At 34.4% G+C, this 13093-nt stretch overlaps 1 protein-coding gene across 1 annotated transcript in view; it reads right to left on the minus strand.

Moving 5' to 3' along the window:
• The window catches only part of LOC134845700 (serine/threonine-protein kinase Nek9-like), a 113575-nt gene extending 101221 nt beyond the window's left edge, over window positions 1-12354 (minus strand). The window contains exons 1-6 of the mRNA XM_063862749.1: window positions 12101-12354; window positions 9530-9722; window positions 6687-6739; window positions 5789-6025; window positions 3853-3902; window positions 2957-3038 (exon numbers count right to left, since the gene is read on the minus strand). Of these exons, the coding sequence (XP_063718819.1) occupies window positions 2957-3038; window positions 3853-3902; window positions 5789-6025; window positions 6687-6739; window positions 9530-9722; window positions 12101-12220 (735 nt within the window). The 5' untranslated portion in view covers window positions 12221-12354. The remainder of the gene's footprint in view (window positions 1-2956; window positions 3039-3852; window positions 3903-5788; window positions 6026-6686; window positions 6740-9529; window positions 9723-12100) is intronic.
• Between the last annotated feature and the right edge of the window lie 739 nt (window positions 12355-13093).

Here is a 13093-nt window from a genome sequence, read left to right on the forward strand (position 1 = left end):
TTCTACACAGAGGCAAAGCTGTACTTCGCAAACACTTGCGAGAAAACGACAAAAAAGCAGCTTCATACAATTTTCTTTATATAAAATAGAAATAAGCCATGAATTAGTAAAACTTTGCTATGTATCGGATTCGAACCTGCCGCCTAGAGATTTAGAGTTTCACGCCCAGCCCTCTCGGCCACGGACGCTTAACCATAAGCAATAACTAATCACAAAATCAACTATATATGCATATAAATTGCCGATGCAATGCAGCAAAAATGGCACCAAATACAATAGACACAATTTTGCAGGTAATAATTTGGAATATAACAAACCGAAGGCATCCGCACTAACGTTGCCTGTCATGAGGTCGAAAGCAAAAAAATATATGGTGTATAAATTACGCATTTTAAAAATTGCGAGATATAGTGAGTTAAAAAATTTCTAAAATCGTCTTTTTATTCTAGTTTTGTTGTTTGAAAAAAAATAGCTTTTTGCGGTTCATTTGGTGAATTAAAAATACACCAATTGTGTTAATGTATTACTATTCGAATTTCAAAGCGCATGCTATCAGACAGCCGTAAAAGCGCCAACAAAAGTGGCGCCAATATTTGCGACATAGGTCAGAAAAAAATAGTCTTACTATTAAACTACGCTCACTGAAGTTCACTAGTGTAATAAAACAAGTACACAGCCGAAATAAGGTTGGAAAATTGTAACAGAACAAAGGAACCGGTAGGAAAATGGATGGAACGTTTTTCACGAAATTTCAACTTTCAAAAAAAGCAACATAGCAGGCTAAAGCTCTTAGAAATGTAAGAACTATTTAGGATTGACACTTACAATTTAAGAAAGCTGTATCAACGCGTAATTTTTTCATACCGCTGCAAAATCTAAGAAGTTGTTCACGTTTTTAGCGCTTCAACAGAAGCACAGCATTGCAATATATCGAAACGAAAATGAGACGGAAAAAAATGAATCGAGAAAAAAATTCAGAAAAAAAACAGTCAAGATACGCAACAAACAGCGATACGCAACAAACAGCAAAAAAAACAGCTTCAAGATTTTACCGAGCGGCCACAAAGCCAACAAAACGCAGAAAGAAAAAAAATCCACAAGAAAAGGTTGCTATAATATTTTGAGCAATTAAGTTTTGAAATTTTGAGCACATAAAAAATAAACTACCTAAATTTTTGCGAAAAGCAATAATCAATTTTGCCCTTCGAGCGCCACAAAATAAGTTATCTAATCATAAAAAACGAAAAGATGTTAAATGTTAATGCATTTCGAGTAACAAAACTCATCATCAGGACATATCTGAAGAATAAAATAACACTGTATAAAGAGCAATAAAATTACACACATTGGTAGCACCAGAAAGACATTTTATAAAAGTTAAGGAACTTCTGTGGAACTAAGTCAAAATAATATAAGACTAAACTAGGGCGAATAAAACTTTCAGGGGAACAAAAAAAGAGGAAAATATACAAAGTCAGGGTAGGTAAGTTTACAAAATAGAGAAGCAAATCAAAATTCCCCGATGTGGCAACTAGGCCATCCAAACATACGCAAAAAGACCGACAAGTCAATTTTTCCCGAGAAAAATTCAATTTCATGCATGCTGAAAAAACCGCTACCTCTAGACCACGTAAGAAAGAGTGTCGAAGTTGTTGAGGTTCATTACCAAAGCAACTTTAATTTCTTGCAGATATGTTAGAACAGTTGTTTAAGGGAAAAACTCTTGTTCCCTATTTCATGAAATTTTTTCTAATCAACTCAATGTGACATATTTAATTATCCCAATATGAGAAAACTGGATTAAAATGTTTTTTTTTTATGCGGGTTAATCTACAAATGAAACCCACTTTCAAAACGAATGGTACCTCTCTATTTTTTGCGCTGTTTGCGTTTTTGGAGAGCGTAACTTGCATTTCTTTTAACACAAAGAAATGGATTGAACTTAAACAGAAATCAAACCGCTAAAAATCAAAGCTGAAAGAGCGTGAATGAACTTTAAACCTTTTTCCATGAAAAAAATCATCACGACCTTCAATGACGCTTGAACAGGTAGAAGGAATTATATTGTCTTTCGCTGATAATGTAGCGCAAATTGACCTCTCGCAAATTATCCGCGGTCAAAAGAACTGTTTTTTTTTTTGCACACTATCTGCCTTAACCTACTGTTTTTCAGTCACACTCAATTACTTACATATTCGAAATTCACAATCTTGCAGTTTGAGGAAACCAGAATACTGCTTTTAAGGAATGTCTTCCCTACCACACAGATTTGACATAGAGGCGAAGCTTCGCTTCGCAAACACTTGCGAGAACACGAAAAAAAGCAGATCTATAAAGTACAATAATTAAAATAAGCATCCAAACCCAGGCCACAAATAAAGCAGAAAACAGGCGCTATGCAATTTCCAATGCTTCAGTGCAATTTCCAAATAAGTGAACATCTTTAAGGGACACTTTTATTTGCGAGTTAGGTTTAAAAAAAGAAGGTTCGTAATAACACACTAAGCTGATCGCAAGTGTAAATATATATATACATTTTTTTCAACGGAACTCAATTTGTCAACATGCTGTTTTTACGTGGACTCCGCTTTCTTCTCCGAGATACCTTTAGTTTCGCCAGTGCTTTTACCGAATTCTTTTTGCTTTTCCGGGATAGATTTTTATATATTTGCAATAGGGGCTCTTTTCCATCCCCCTTTTGATTTTTTCTGAAATTGGTTTGATGAAAGCCTATTTAAAATGAGTTTTCATGTTATTAACTTCATGCTCATCTAAACGTGTCAGCGAGAACAGGTGAACAACAATTTACAACATTTCTTACATGCAAAATGCCATGTGAACAGTTTTTGAACAGTTTTTGCTTTGTTATTTTACGAGGGCAGTGGGAATTTGGAAAAGAGCCACAATGGGCATTGCCGTTAGTTGTGACACCTTAATTATCATTGTGATCTCTTACAGTGGCGTCGAAGCTCTTCTTGAGGGTCATAAGTTCAAACAACACACACCCACACGCCCAAATGTCACTCTTCTGGTCATATCTAAAAGCAAAAAAATATAACAGTAAGATAGAAAAAAAGAAGATCTTAAGTCATCAAATTTATTGAAGAATTATTCTCACACATTTTTTCCAATAAGAATTACTGCATTAAACTTTGAACAACAATAGTCAGTTAAGAGATCATTACAATAAATTAATGAAAATAGCCAGCTAAGAAATTATTACTCATTTCCATTTATCATTTTTGCTTCCTTTCCTTTACACACGCAAGAAGAAAACAGTTTACAAAATTGAATTATTAAAAACTGAAAATCTGAGTAATATCGGGATGATGTAAATGAAGCAATGTCATTTAAGGCAGCCCCAAATATTTTTTTCTCTAGTTACAAATTGTTTTCTCTTCAAATGTTTAACATTATAGGTAAAAATGCAATTCACGCTGTTGTTTATTTCAAACTTACCAGGTTGATTAAATGGATATCAGCCCCGGTAACAGGGTCAATGTTTTGCTAGATTTATTTTTAAATTCTCAAATTTTGTGGCACAATAAATCCATTTAGGGGATAATCACCGAAAATACGCTCATTATCTTTTTTTTTACCAGGTTGAAGCTTTTAAAACTTTCTTCATCTTCAAAAAAAGTTCATGAGCTGCTCATGAAGGGAAGATGAAGAAACGAAACAGAGAAAATATTAATGACTCAACTGAACTTTTTTTCGAAAAAATAAACAAAAATATAATACCATTTACAATTAATTCAGTTTCAGAAAATTTACATTGAACCTTCTTGATAAAGTTGACCCGCATCGAAAAGATCTGACGAACTAAATAACTAATAACAGAATGCAACTAACACGAGGCCCTGCATCAGTTCAGGTGACATGTAGTAGGGAGTGCCAACCACCTGGAACAAAACACACATTAGAAATGGCAGCAGTCAACACCAAACACAAACATAGTTCAACCTTATTTTTTTTTTAATTTTCGTCGATTTCCAATCTCATCAATTCAGAAGAGAACCAACCAGGTAGTTGAAAGGTTCTTATTTCTGTTAGTGAGCAAAAATGATACACATAATCGAAACGAAGCTTCGCACCACTTGCGATACAACACATACATGACAAACTAACCGACAAAAAGCCGAGATAAAAGCCGTAGAAAAAAATATGAAAAAAAGGATCTACCTCAAAATTCATCTTTGTCTTGAATTTGCCTTGAATATAAAGTCCTCTAAAAAAGTTTGCCAAAAATTAAAACAATTGAATGTTAAATCATAGTCAACAAAAAGTTGGAAAAGAGTGTAGGAGCGCAAGAAGACAAAAAAAACACTGCCTATTTTCAATGAAAAATCTCAACTTTTGAATTTCAAAGAAACAAATAGATGGCTTTGAACCTCTGAAAACAAAGCGGAAATAAAGCCGACAATTCTAAAGTTCAAGTAGCCTTCACAAAAAATAAATGAAAAATTTTTGCTCCTCAAATAAACCAAAGATATTGCTAAGACGATATTACGATAATGGGGCACTTAGCAAAGTGGTAAGGCGTTCACTTTAGAATCGTCAGATCGTGTAATCGATCCCATACCATGGCAATGATAGTGTGTGAGGACGAGCTCTCAATTGACCTCTAGCTTCAGGTCTACCACAACCTGACCAAATTTGGCTGCAATAGTGGTACCACTTGAAAGTTCTAGACGCACAAAAACAGCCTTGAGTCGCAAAAAAGAGCTTCGCTCAACAAAATAACACTGTCTGGATTGTGGGGAGATAATACAAATGGACTATCCTCGACAGGACTGTTAAAGCCTATTGATAGCTCCTCTGCGGTTCGCAGGAACTACAATTATATAATCATCTGAAACCTATTAAGCCTAAAAACAACAAATACAACATACACTTGAATCAGAACTGGTAAATTTACAATTGCTATAAAAACAAACTTCCAATAGTACAGATATTTAAAATGCAGACATGCTCAAAACTTGCCTGTTAGCTGACGAAAGCACGGATAGAGAGAAATGATCAGCAATTTCAGTCATTCTATGAACAAAATTAATTACCGGAAAAAAAACCTTTTAAAAGCTTTTTGAAATTTTTAATGTCCTTGAAGCACGACTGAAAGGTCTTTAAAATTATATATCACTCAACCCAGTCCGATGATTATTTGTGATTTTGCGTGGAAAACAAAAGAAAAACCTAAAACACACCTGAATACAAAGTTCCTCCCCATTTTCAATGGTTGGAACAATAATGAGTTTTGAAAAATAAATTACCACGGGATTCAGATCTCAGTCATCCTCAAACAACCAATTAATATGGAAGAGTGGTGGAACTGCCACACGCGATGAAACTGAAATTAGGTCCAATAGCAATTGCTTGGTAATAAGACGACAGTCTAGAAATACTAAACTTCTTGATTATTCTTGGTTGCTAGCGGCTTCTGAGCCAATCTCACACACTGTATCAATGACTGACAACTTTATATGGCTATGAATTCGAACCAAGTTTAACGTACACGAATTCTGGCTCGAATGACTCCATTTGACTCCATTTTCAAAATTTCACCATTTTCACCAAATTTGACTGAACTACTTCAACTGTAGTACAGACATGTGCCACTGGAACTTGAAGAAGCCAAAACCATTAACCAATAAATTGAAAAATACATGCTATAAACTGCCAATACTACGCAACTAAAGTGCCACCAAAACAATAAGCATCGTCTCTTTAAAAGACGATTTTATAAAAAAAAAACAGGTTTGCTTCATAATGCCGGTGCTTTTTTACTCACCGTCTGAGCCATGTGCGAATTTCCTTCAAGTCTTTTACTGATGCCAAAGTCGCCCAGTTTCAGCAGGGGTCCCAATGTCTCTTTCTCAGACCCAGCCCCTCCTCCGACTTCTTCACCTGCAGATGCGCCAGTGGTGGTGATGAAGATGTTCATGGTCTTGATGTCCCTGTGGAGAATGGGGATGGCGTGTATGTGACTCACGGCCGCCATCAATTGATAAAAGAACCAGGTCACAGTCTAAAAAACACAATCACCATAACGTCACAAGGTCAGGGCGGGTTCGATTCCCGCTACTGCGCCGTGAAAGTTGCATCAAATTTATCTACTTACCAACACTCACGCCAACTTAACTAAATAAAATGAAACATACCGTCTTAAAGTATGCAGACGAACTTACATATTAAAAAAAGCATACTTTCCAGATAATTGGGTAATTGACCATGCCTAAGCCAGCAATTAGCTGTGACTTAGCCGGCAAGGACTTCACGGACATATCATGCGAAAGGATTCACGGACATATCATGCACCCAGCAGAGACATGCTTTAGTCGGCCTTACTTGAACTGAGGTGACTGTTCATTTTCCAGAGACATGAAAAAGATTCGCGTACCAAACTGTAACGATAAACTATTTATATTTTGCACTACCGTATATCTGTCTTCTCAGCCAATTGAAAGGTTTTAACAGTTCCCAGCAAAATGGAGAAATCTGTTACTGATATCAATATCCGTAACCCCTATGGTACTTAGTAACAAATATCCGCTTCTTAGAAAACTAAATCAACGATGAAGCACATAAGCGGATAATGATACCACTAACAAATTTCCACATTTTGCAATGGCGGAGGGAGATGAACTCTAAACGAGATCCCGCCGAGATACAACTAGAGATCTACTCACTTGTTCGCTGAGTGGATATGTGGCTCTGCCAATGAACTTCTGCAAATCGCCCCCTAAAATCACGCAGAAAGTTGACTCACTTATTGTCCAGTATTCGATGTTTTTAACGCAAAATTAGGTACCCTGAGGAAAATTTGTTAGGATTAAAAGATACATCTTCTATATAAAATCCCTGATTTCAAACGCACAAAAATTAAAGTCAAAAAAGGAAGCATTTATTTCTCCCTAAGTCACAACAAACATCATCAGCATAAAACAAATTTAAGTTTACAAGAAATTAAAAATTTATAGCAAAATTATAAGCACCAGACTTAAGAGTGGATAGCCAAAAAAGGCACAGAGATTGCCCACTACAAGTCTACTCATTAAGCATATCGATGAAAATTTCAACTTCATCTTTCCTAAAATTCAATAAAACCGCCATATCTCGAAAAATACAACAAATTGAGACGTCATGTTTTCAACCAAGATTCGCAAGCTTAGTGCAATTGTCTCACAGCATTAAATCAAATGGGTAAAAACTTTACAAAGCTTTGAAAACTTTTTAAAATGTCTAAAACCAAGAATTTTTCGAAAGCAATCATAGAAATCTCGATGTCCCGAAAACTACAAGGATTTGATAGGTCATATTTTCAGCCAAGAATTGCATAATTAACCATTGGTTTGAATTTTGTATTCAATCGAAATATAACTAGTTGAATATGTATGTTACCAAAACGTTAATTCCTAATATAAAGTTTTCTTAAAGTTTGTGAACCAAACAAGATTCTTCAAGTTTAGTCATTTTTTCTATATTTGAGGGTAACAAATCATTTTCTCTCATTATGTGTAGCAATTTTGCACCTCTACTGGCTAGCGAAGATAATTTGGTCTTCTTTTTACAGAAAGTAGAACATATATGGACTGTTTCTATTTTCGTGTATTATATGCAACGTTTCAGAGCGAAAAAAAACGAACTGAGAATAAATGTCGCATTGCCGCAATTCGTGTCCTAATTTAGCTTTTATTTGGTGAATGTACTGGTTAATGGTTAAACGACAACTGATATCTGCAATTACGTCAAGGTATTTAGATGAAGCCATCTCAACGCGAACAGTTTTTACAGTTAACAAGATTGCTCGTATAGCAGCAATTTTCCGAATGCACTTTAAAGTCAAAGTGTTTGGTTGAATAATTGTAAAAATAATCGAAAAAAAATAGAAAAACATTTTTTTCATGTTTTTCTTTATTTCATCCTCCCACACGCTATATAAAAAACAAAGCATCTAGTTTTGTTAAAATGGGACTAAAATGCAGGCCTCAATTCAATTTGAAACGCACCCATTTGCCGCTTAAGTGTGTAATAAGAACGCAACTTATCGAGCTTTAATTATCTAAAATTGGCCAACTTAACGATTTGCAAATCCCCGTAACTTTACGAAAAATATTTACAAGGTAAATATATTTTTTTCAAACTTGAACTCTTGAATATCTTTCAGATGATATTAAAAACATTCCATCATAAATGCTAAGCTAATAATCAAAAATTGACTGCAAAAAAATACGCCCCAAGCATTAATATTCCGCACTTTCTTCGAAAGTCGGAATAATGAAATAAAAGTTGCTAATGTAATAAGATTGGTTGATAAAAAAAACTTTATAATGATATTTAAAGGTATGTTAAGCATTAAGCAAAAAGATTTAACTACGAACGCATTTAACGTAAGCAAAAAAATTTGCTTGCACAAAAATATTTATATATGTTTATGGACAAATTTGAATTTGAAATTTGTTGGAAATCAGTTCAACTCATTCAAAAAAAATCTTAGAGTGTTACACTCAATTTCTATCGAAACAAAGGAATAAGATACAAGAAAGTTGATGGAAAAATCTTTTGGCCGCTTTAAATCTAAAACTTTAGATATAAGTTAAAGGTTTAACAAGGTCAAGGGATGATCTAATAAATACTCTGATTTAAAATGCGAAAGAGTCTAGTTTGAGTGGCAAGATGAGCGAAATTTTAATTAGTTAGTAAATTAGGCATAACCGACAAAAAATCGCCAAAAAATAACCGAACAGATCATGCCAAAAAAACTTCAAAGAATGAATAACAAAACAAAAAAATCAGAGTAATCAAACCAATTCTGAAAACTATTTCTGGTACCTGATTTGGTGTGAAAGGGTTTTTTAAAAAAACTAATGTGGTCGGCACAAACCACAAAATGGTTTAAAAAACCAAACTGGGTCGGAACGAAAAGTTTGGACTGGGTCGGAACAAAATTTTAGAATAAACTAAAGCACACACGAAGACAGAAGTGGTCGGCAAAAAACATGTGTCGTTAAAAATCTTATTTTCGATATACATTTTCGACATTTGACAAATGAGAAAAAAATTAGATGGAGCAAACCAACTTAAATTTTAAAACAAAGGCGAAGCTTTAACTTCGCAACAACTAGCGAGAAAACAACAAAAAGCACCTCTATAAAGTGCAATAAGAAAAAGTAGAATTAAGGCTCGAATTAGTAAAAATTCGGCTACATCTCGGATTCGAACCTACTACTTACTGCGACTTAAAAATTAAGAGTCTTACGCACTAACCGCTCAACCGCGAACGATTAATTAATACCAAGCACTAGCCACAAAGTTCAGCGGAACATTTTTTCTACTTTTTTTTTTCAATTTCATTTTCGAAAAGACGCTATGATAAAATGTTGAAGCCTAATTTAGCTGTGATTAAACTACGTTTTCACAATTTATTTCACTACCACATTATTATTTAAAGAAGCACCCTTTGTTACGACGGAACACATCGAATTTTGGTATCTTAGTTTCTTATCTTTTGTACGTAGTGTCAGTAATTTACCATTGGCGTACTCCATCTCGATGAGTAGCATGGGCTGCTCTGGGGGATACGAGTGGAAGTGGGTGAGGTACTGCACTATGTTGGGGTGGGGAGGGAGGGAGGAGAGGATCTCTACTTCGGAAAGAGCTGCCTGCTGCTGCTGGGTGTCCATGCCACTCAAATCCACCTCCTTCCAAACCACCAGACTGTTGTCCTAAACAGCAGCAACAATACTAACAAGGATTACCGGATGCTGTAGAAGTAGCACAGAATGTTCCGATCACATGAAACAAAAAACATAATAATAAACTTTTTTCTTCAAAGTGTCGTTTTTTGTGCATGGTGTGACGAAAGAACAATACAAATGAGTAAGCAGTTAGTGCATTAGGCTTAATCGACATCAGTTGTTTTCAAAAAAAAGAATTACAAACAAAATATGACACAGAGGTAAAGCAGAGCTTCGCACCACTTGCGATAGAAAATGAATGACTCTCACTACTTGCAAATGAAAACTTCAAATTTCCAAAATCTTGGAACTGAAATAACTGTATCTTTAAAAATTTTACGGAGAGGGGCGAAGCGAAGAATCGCGCTGCATGCATTAAAACACATACATCGCAGGACAAAATAACCGAAAAAAATAGAGATGAAAGCCGTAGAAAAAAACAATTGAAAAAATTGATATACCAAAAATTTTCCTAAATTTTTCTTGATTGTCTTGAATAAAAATTCCTTTCATAAAAATAAACCAAGAAGTAAAAAAAAATTGAATGTTAAATAAGCATCAAAACAAAACTTACAGAGCGGTATCATAGCCGATGATTCTTGAGCAGACACACGTTGCACCGAAAAAATTGTTTTTTTTTTTTAGAAAAACTTGTTAACTCAAAAAGTAGTTTTTTAAGTCCCCCTAAGCTTCGGTAAAAGTTTTTTGCTCCTGAAACTTCTCAAAAAGACCCTAAGTTGATATATTCTAAGCCGAAACGTTTTAAGCCAATAATAAAAAAAGAGGAAAAAGGAAAAAACTGATATACTGAAATCGGAGTAGGTAAACTTGCAACCAACATTAAAGTTTCGAATGGAACTGGCATTTAAAGTGCAGACATGCTGAAACACTGTCTGCTTTCAATCTTTCTGTTCATTGACGAAAGTAGAGATGACCAAAATTTCAGTCATTCTGAGAATAAAGTTATTTATGAGAAAAAAGTCTAGTACGCAATTGCAATACCTTTGCTTATCACACAAATTTTTCTGATTTTTTTTTGCTCAAAAACATTTTTAAAATTTTTTTGCCAAAGAAGCGCTATATGAAGCTTTTGAAAATAGTTTTTCTTTTAGGAAAACCCATTTTTTCCACTCTTAACGTGCATTTTCATATAAAGAGGTTACTCGATCGCTTTCCTCGCTCAAAAGTAAAATAATATTCAAAAACTTCAAACCAGTTTTTGAAAACACTGGATTTTTTTTTGAAAAATTTGTAATATTTGAATAACGTCTCAAAAAGCTTTGATATGATAGATCTCTCGACCCATTCTGATGATTATTTGTGGCAGCAGATTTAGCGTGAAAAACAAAAAAAACTAGAAAACTATAAAAAAAAAAACCGAATACAAATTTCGTCCCCTTTTTCAATAATCGGAACAATAATAGCTGATAACTACGTAATCACGACATCCCTCGCCATCATCAGAGTTTCCCTTTATTCGTCTTTTCTAGGGAAAAAATAAATTGAAGGTTGTGACAGAATCGGTTAAATGGCCAAAGACGGGATAATAATCGGTGCCACACTATAAAAAAAATTATATGAAAGAAGAATGCAATTGAAAACACGTGTAACTATAACGAACCATGAGCCATTTCGGAAAAACTACAATAATTTAGAGCTGATTCGGATTTCCAATATTCGTACCGAATTTATATCTCACAACAGATTTGGTGAGATTGCCTTGTCCTTAAAATGAACCTGAATGATTACAGAAGCCGAAACCTCAAATAATTTACACATGAAACTTGTTTTGAAAAGGTTATAACATAGCCAACTACCAGTTGGAAAAAAAGTAATGAACGCAAGGAATCTGAAAAAAACTGACTTGATTTTTCAAGAGCCTGCAACTTCTGAATTTCGAAGAAAAAAATAGATGGCCTTATAGCTCTTTGATATTGTAGAACTATTTATGATGGACTTTTTTTAATTAACCCAATTTGAGGAAACTGGATCAATACGTATAACTTTTATTTTGCTTGGAAATCTGATAATTAATTTCCATTTTCGAAATCAGAATTCGATCACGTTTTTCGTGATCCTTACACTTTTGCTGTTCGATAGTGGAGTTTGCCTTCCTTTGAACAACAGAAATGCACTAAGCCTGGAAAAGCACTGAAAAGAAATTGCAAATCAAACCGCAAAAAATCAAAACAGCGTGAACAAATTTTAAGACTTTTTCCGGAAAACAAAAAAAATCAGCAAGACCTATATAAGAGTACTCACTACGTTCATTACTCTTAATAACCTAACAACATGAATAGTATACTATAAAATAAAAATCAATTGGAATTTTAAAAGACGACCAGTTGAAACACGCTTTAACCTACTATTGTTTTGCGGTACAGAGTGGCTTCCCCGAATGCACCTTTGCCCAGGCATCTGATGGGCACATAGTTAGTGTCACTGTTACTCCTGAACTGCTCTTCTCCACCGTCAAATAACATCATCACAATTCACTCCACTTCATTTCAATTGGTTAATTTGTAGCTCTGGGAATCCGTATTATGAAAATAGACGAGGAATCCAAGAAGCCAGATTGTCGATCTCCATTCATTCAGTGATCATCACGCAATATTGAATTAAATCTGAAAAAAACAGCAGTCTTGTAATTCAAACCTTGAAATCGATATTCCAATTCCGGTCTACTAAAATCATTTTGAAATTTCGAGCGAAGATTCGATTTAAATTTAACAACAGAATTATTCTCTGATAGCTATTGAGTGAAAATTAGGAAAATAAGTTCTTAAGCTCGTGTCCGGCAGCGACAAATACAAACCGCGAATTTGTATCAACAAATTGAACAAAAAAGACTGCTCGTATCAGGGCTAAAATGTTTCGATTGTCCTTCTCAAAGTCTATTTATGGCAATTGACAGTTACATTGTATCAATTATTTCTCCATGAAATTTTCACATCAATTTTTGTACGAAGCCTTTTTGAGGATTACCTACGTCTGTAAATTCAAGGGAGCACCTAGCAACCCTTTGGTATCGTCAGCTGTGCTCTCATAGTTACTCATATTTATTTGTGTTATGTTCAATAGCGTATAATTGCTACGATGAGAAATTAATTATTCTTCTAATCATGAGATACATGATGTAAATTTTTCTGTAACCTTACCAGCAAAAAATGTCTGTACGTTAATACTTAATTCCAACCAGTTTTTAGCCATACCTAAATCTTAAAAAGTTATTTTTAATAGGATAGTTACATATAGCAGGAATTTGATAAACCCGGCCAAAACTGATTCGTAAATCTTTTCAATGAATGATAATCGCAGAACAACTGATCCCTGAGAAAGTAATAAAAGACAAATAATCA

This window comes from Symsagittifera roscoffensis, chromosome 5, assembly GCF_963678635.1.
Source record: "Symsagittifera roscoffensis chromosome 5, txSymRosc1.1, whole genome shotgun sequence".
Lineage (NCBI taxonomy): Eukaryota > Metazoa > Xenacoelomorpha > Acoela > Convolutidae > Symsagittifera > Symsagittifera roscoffensis.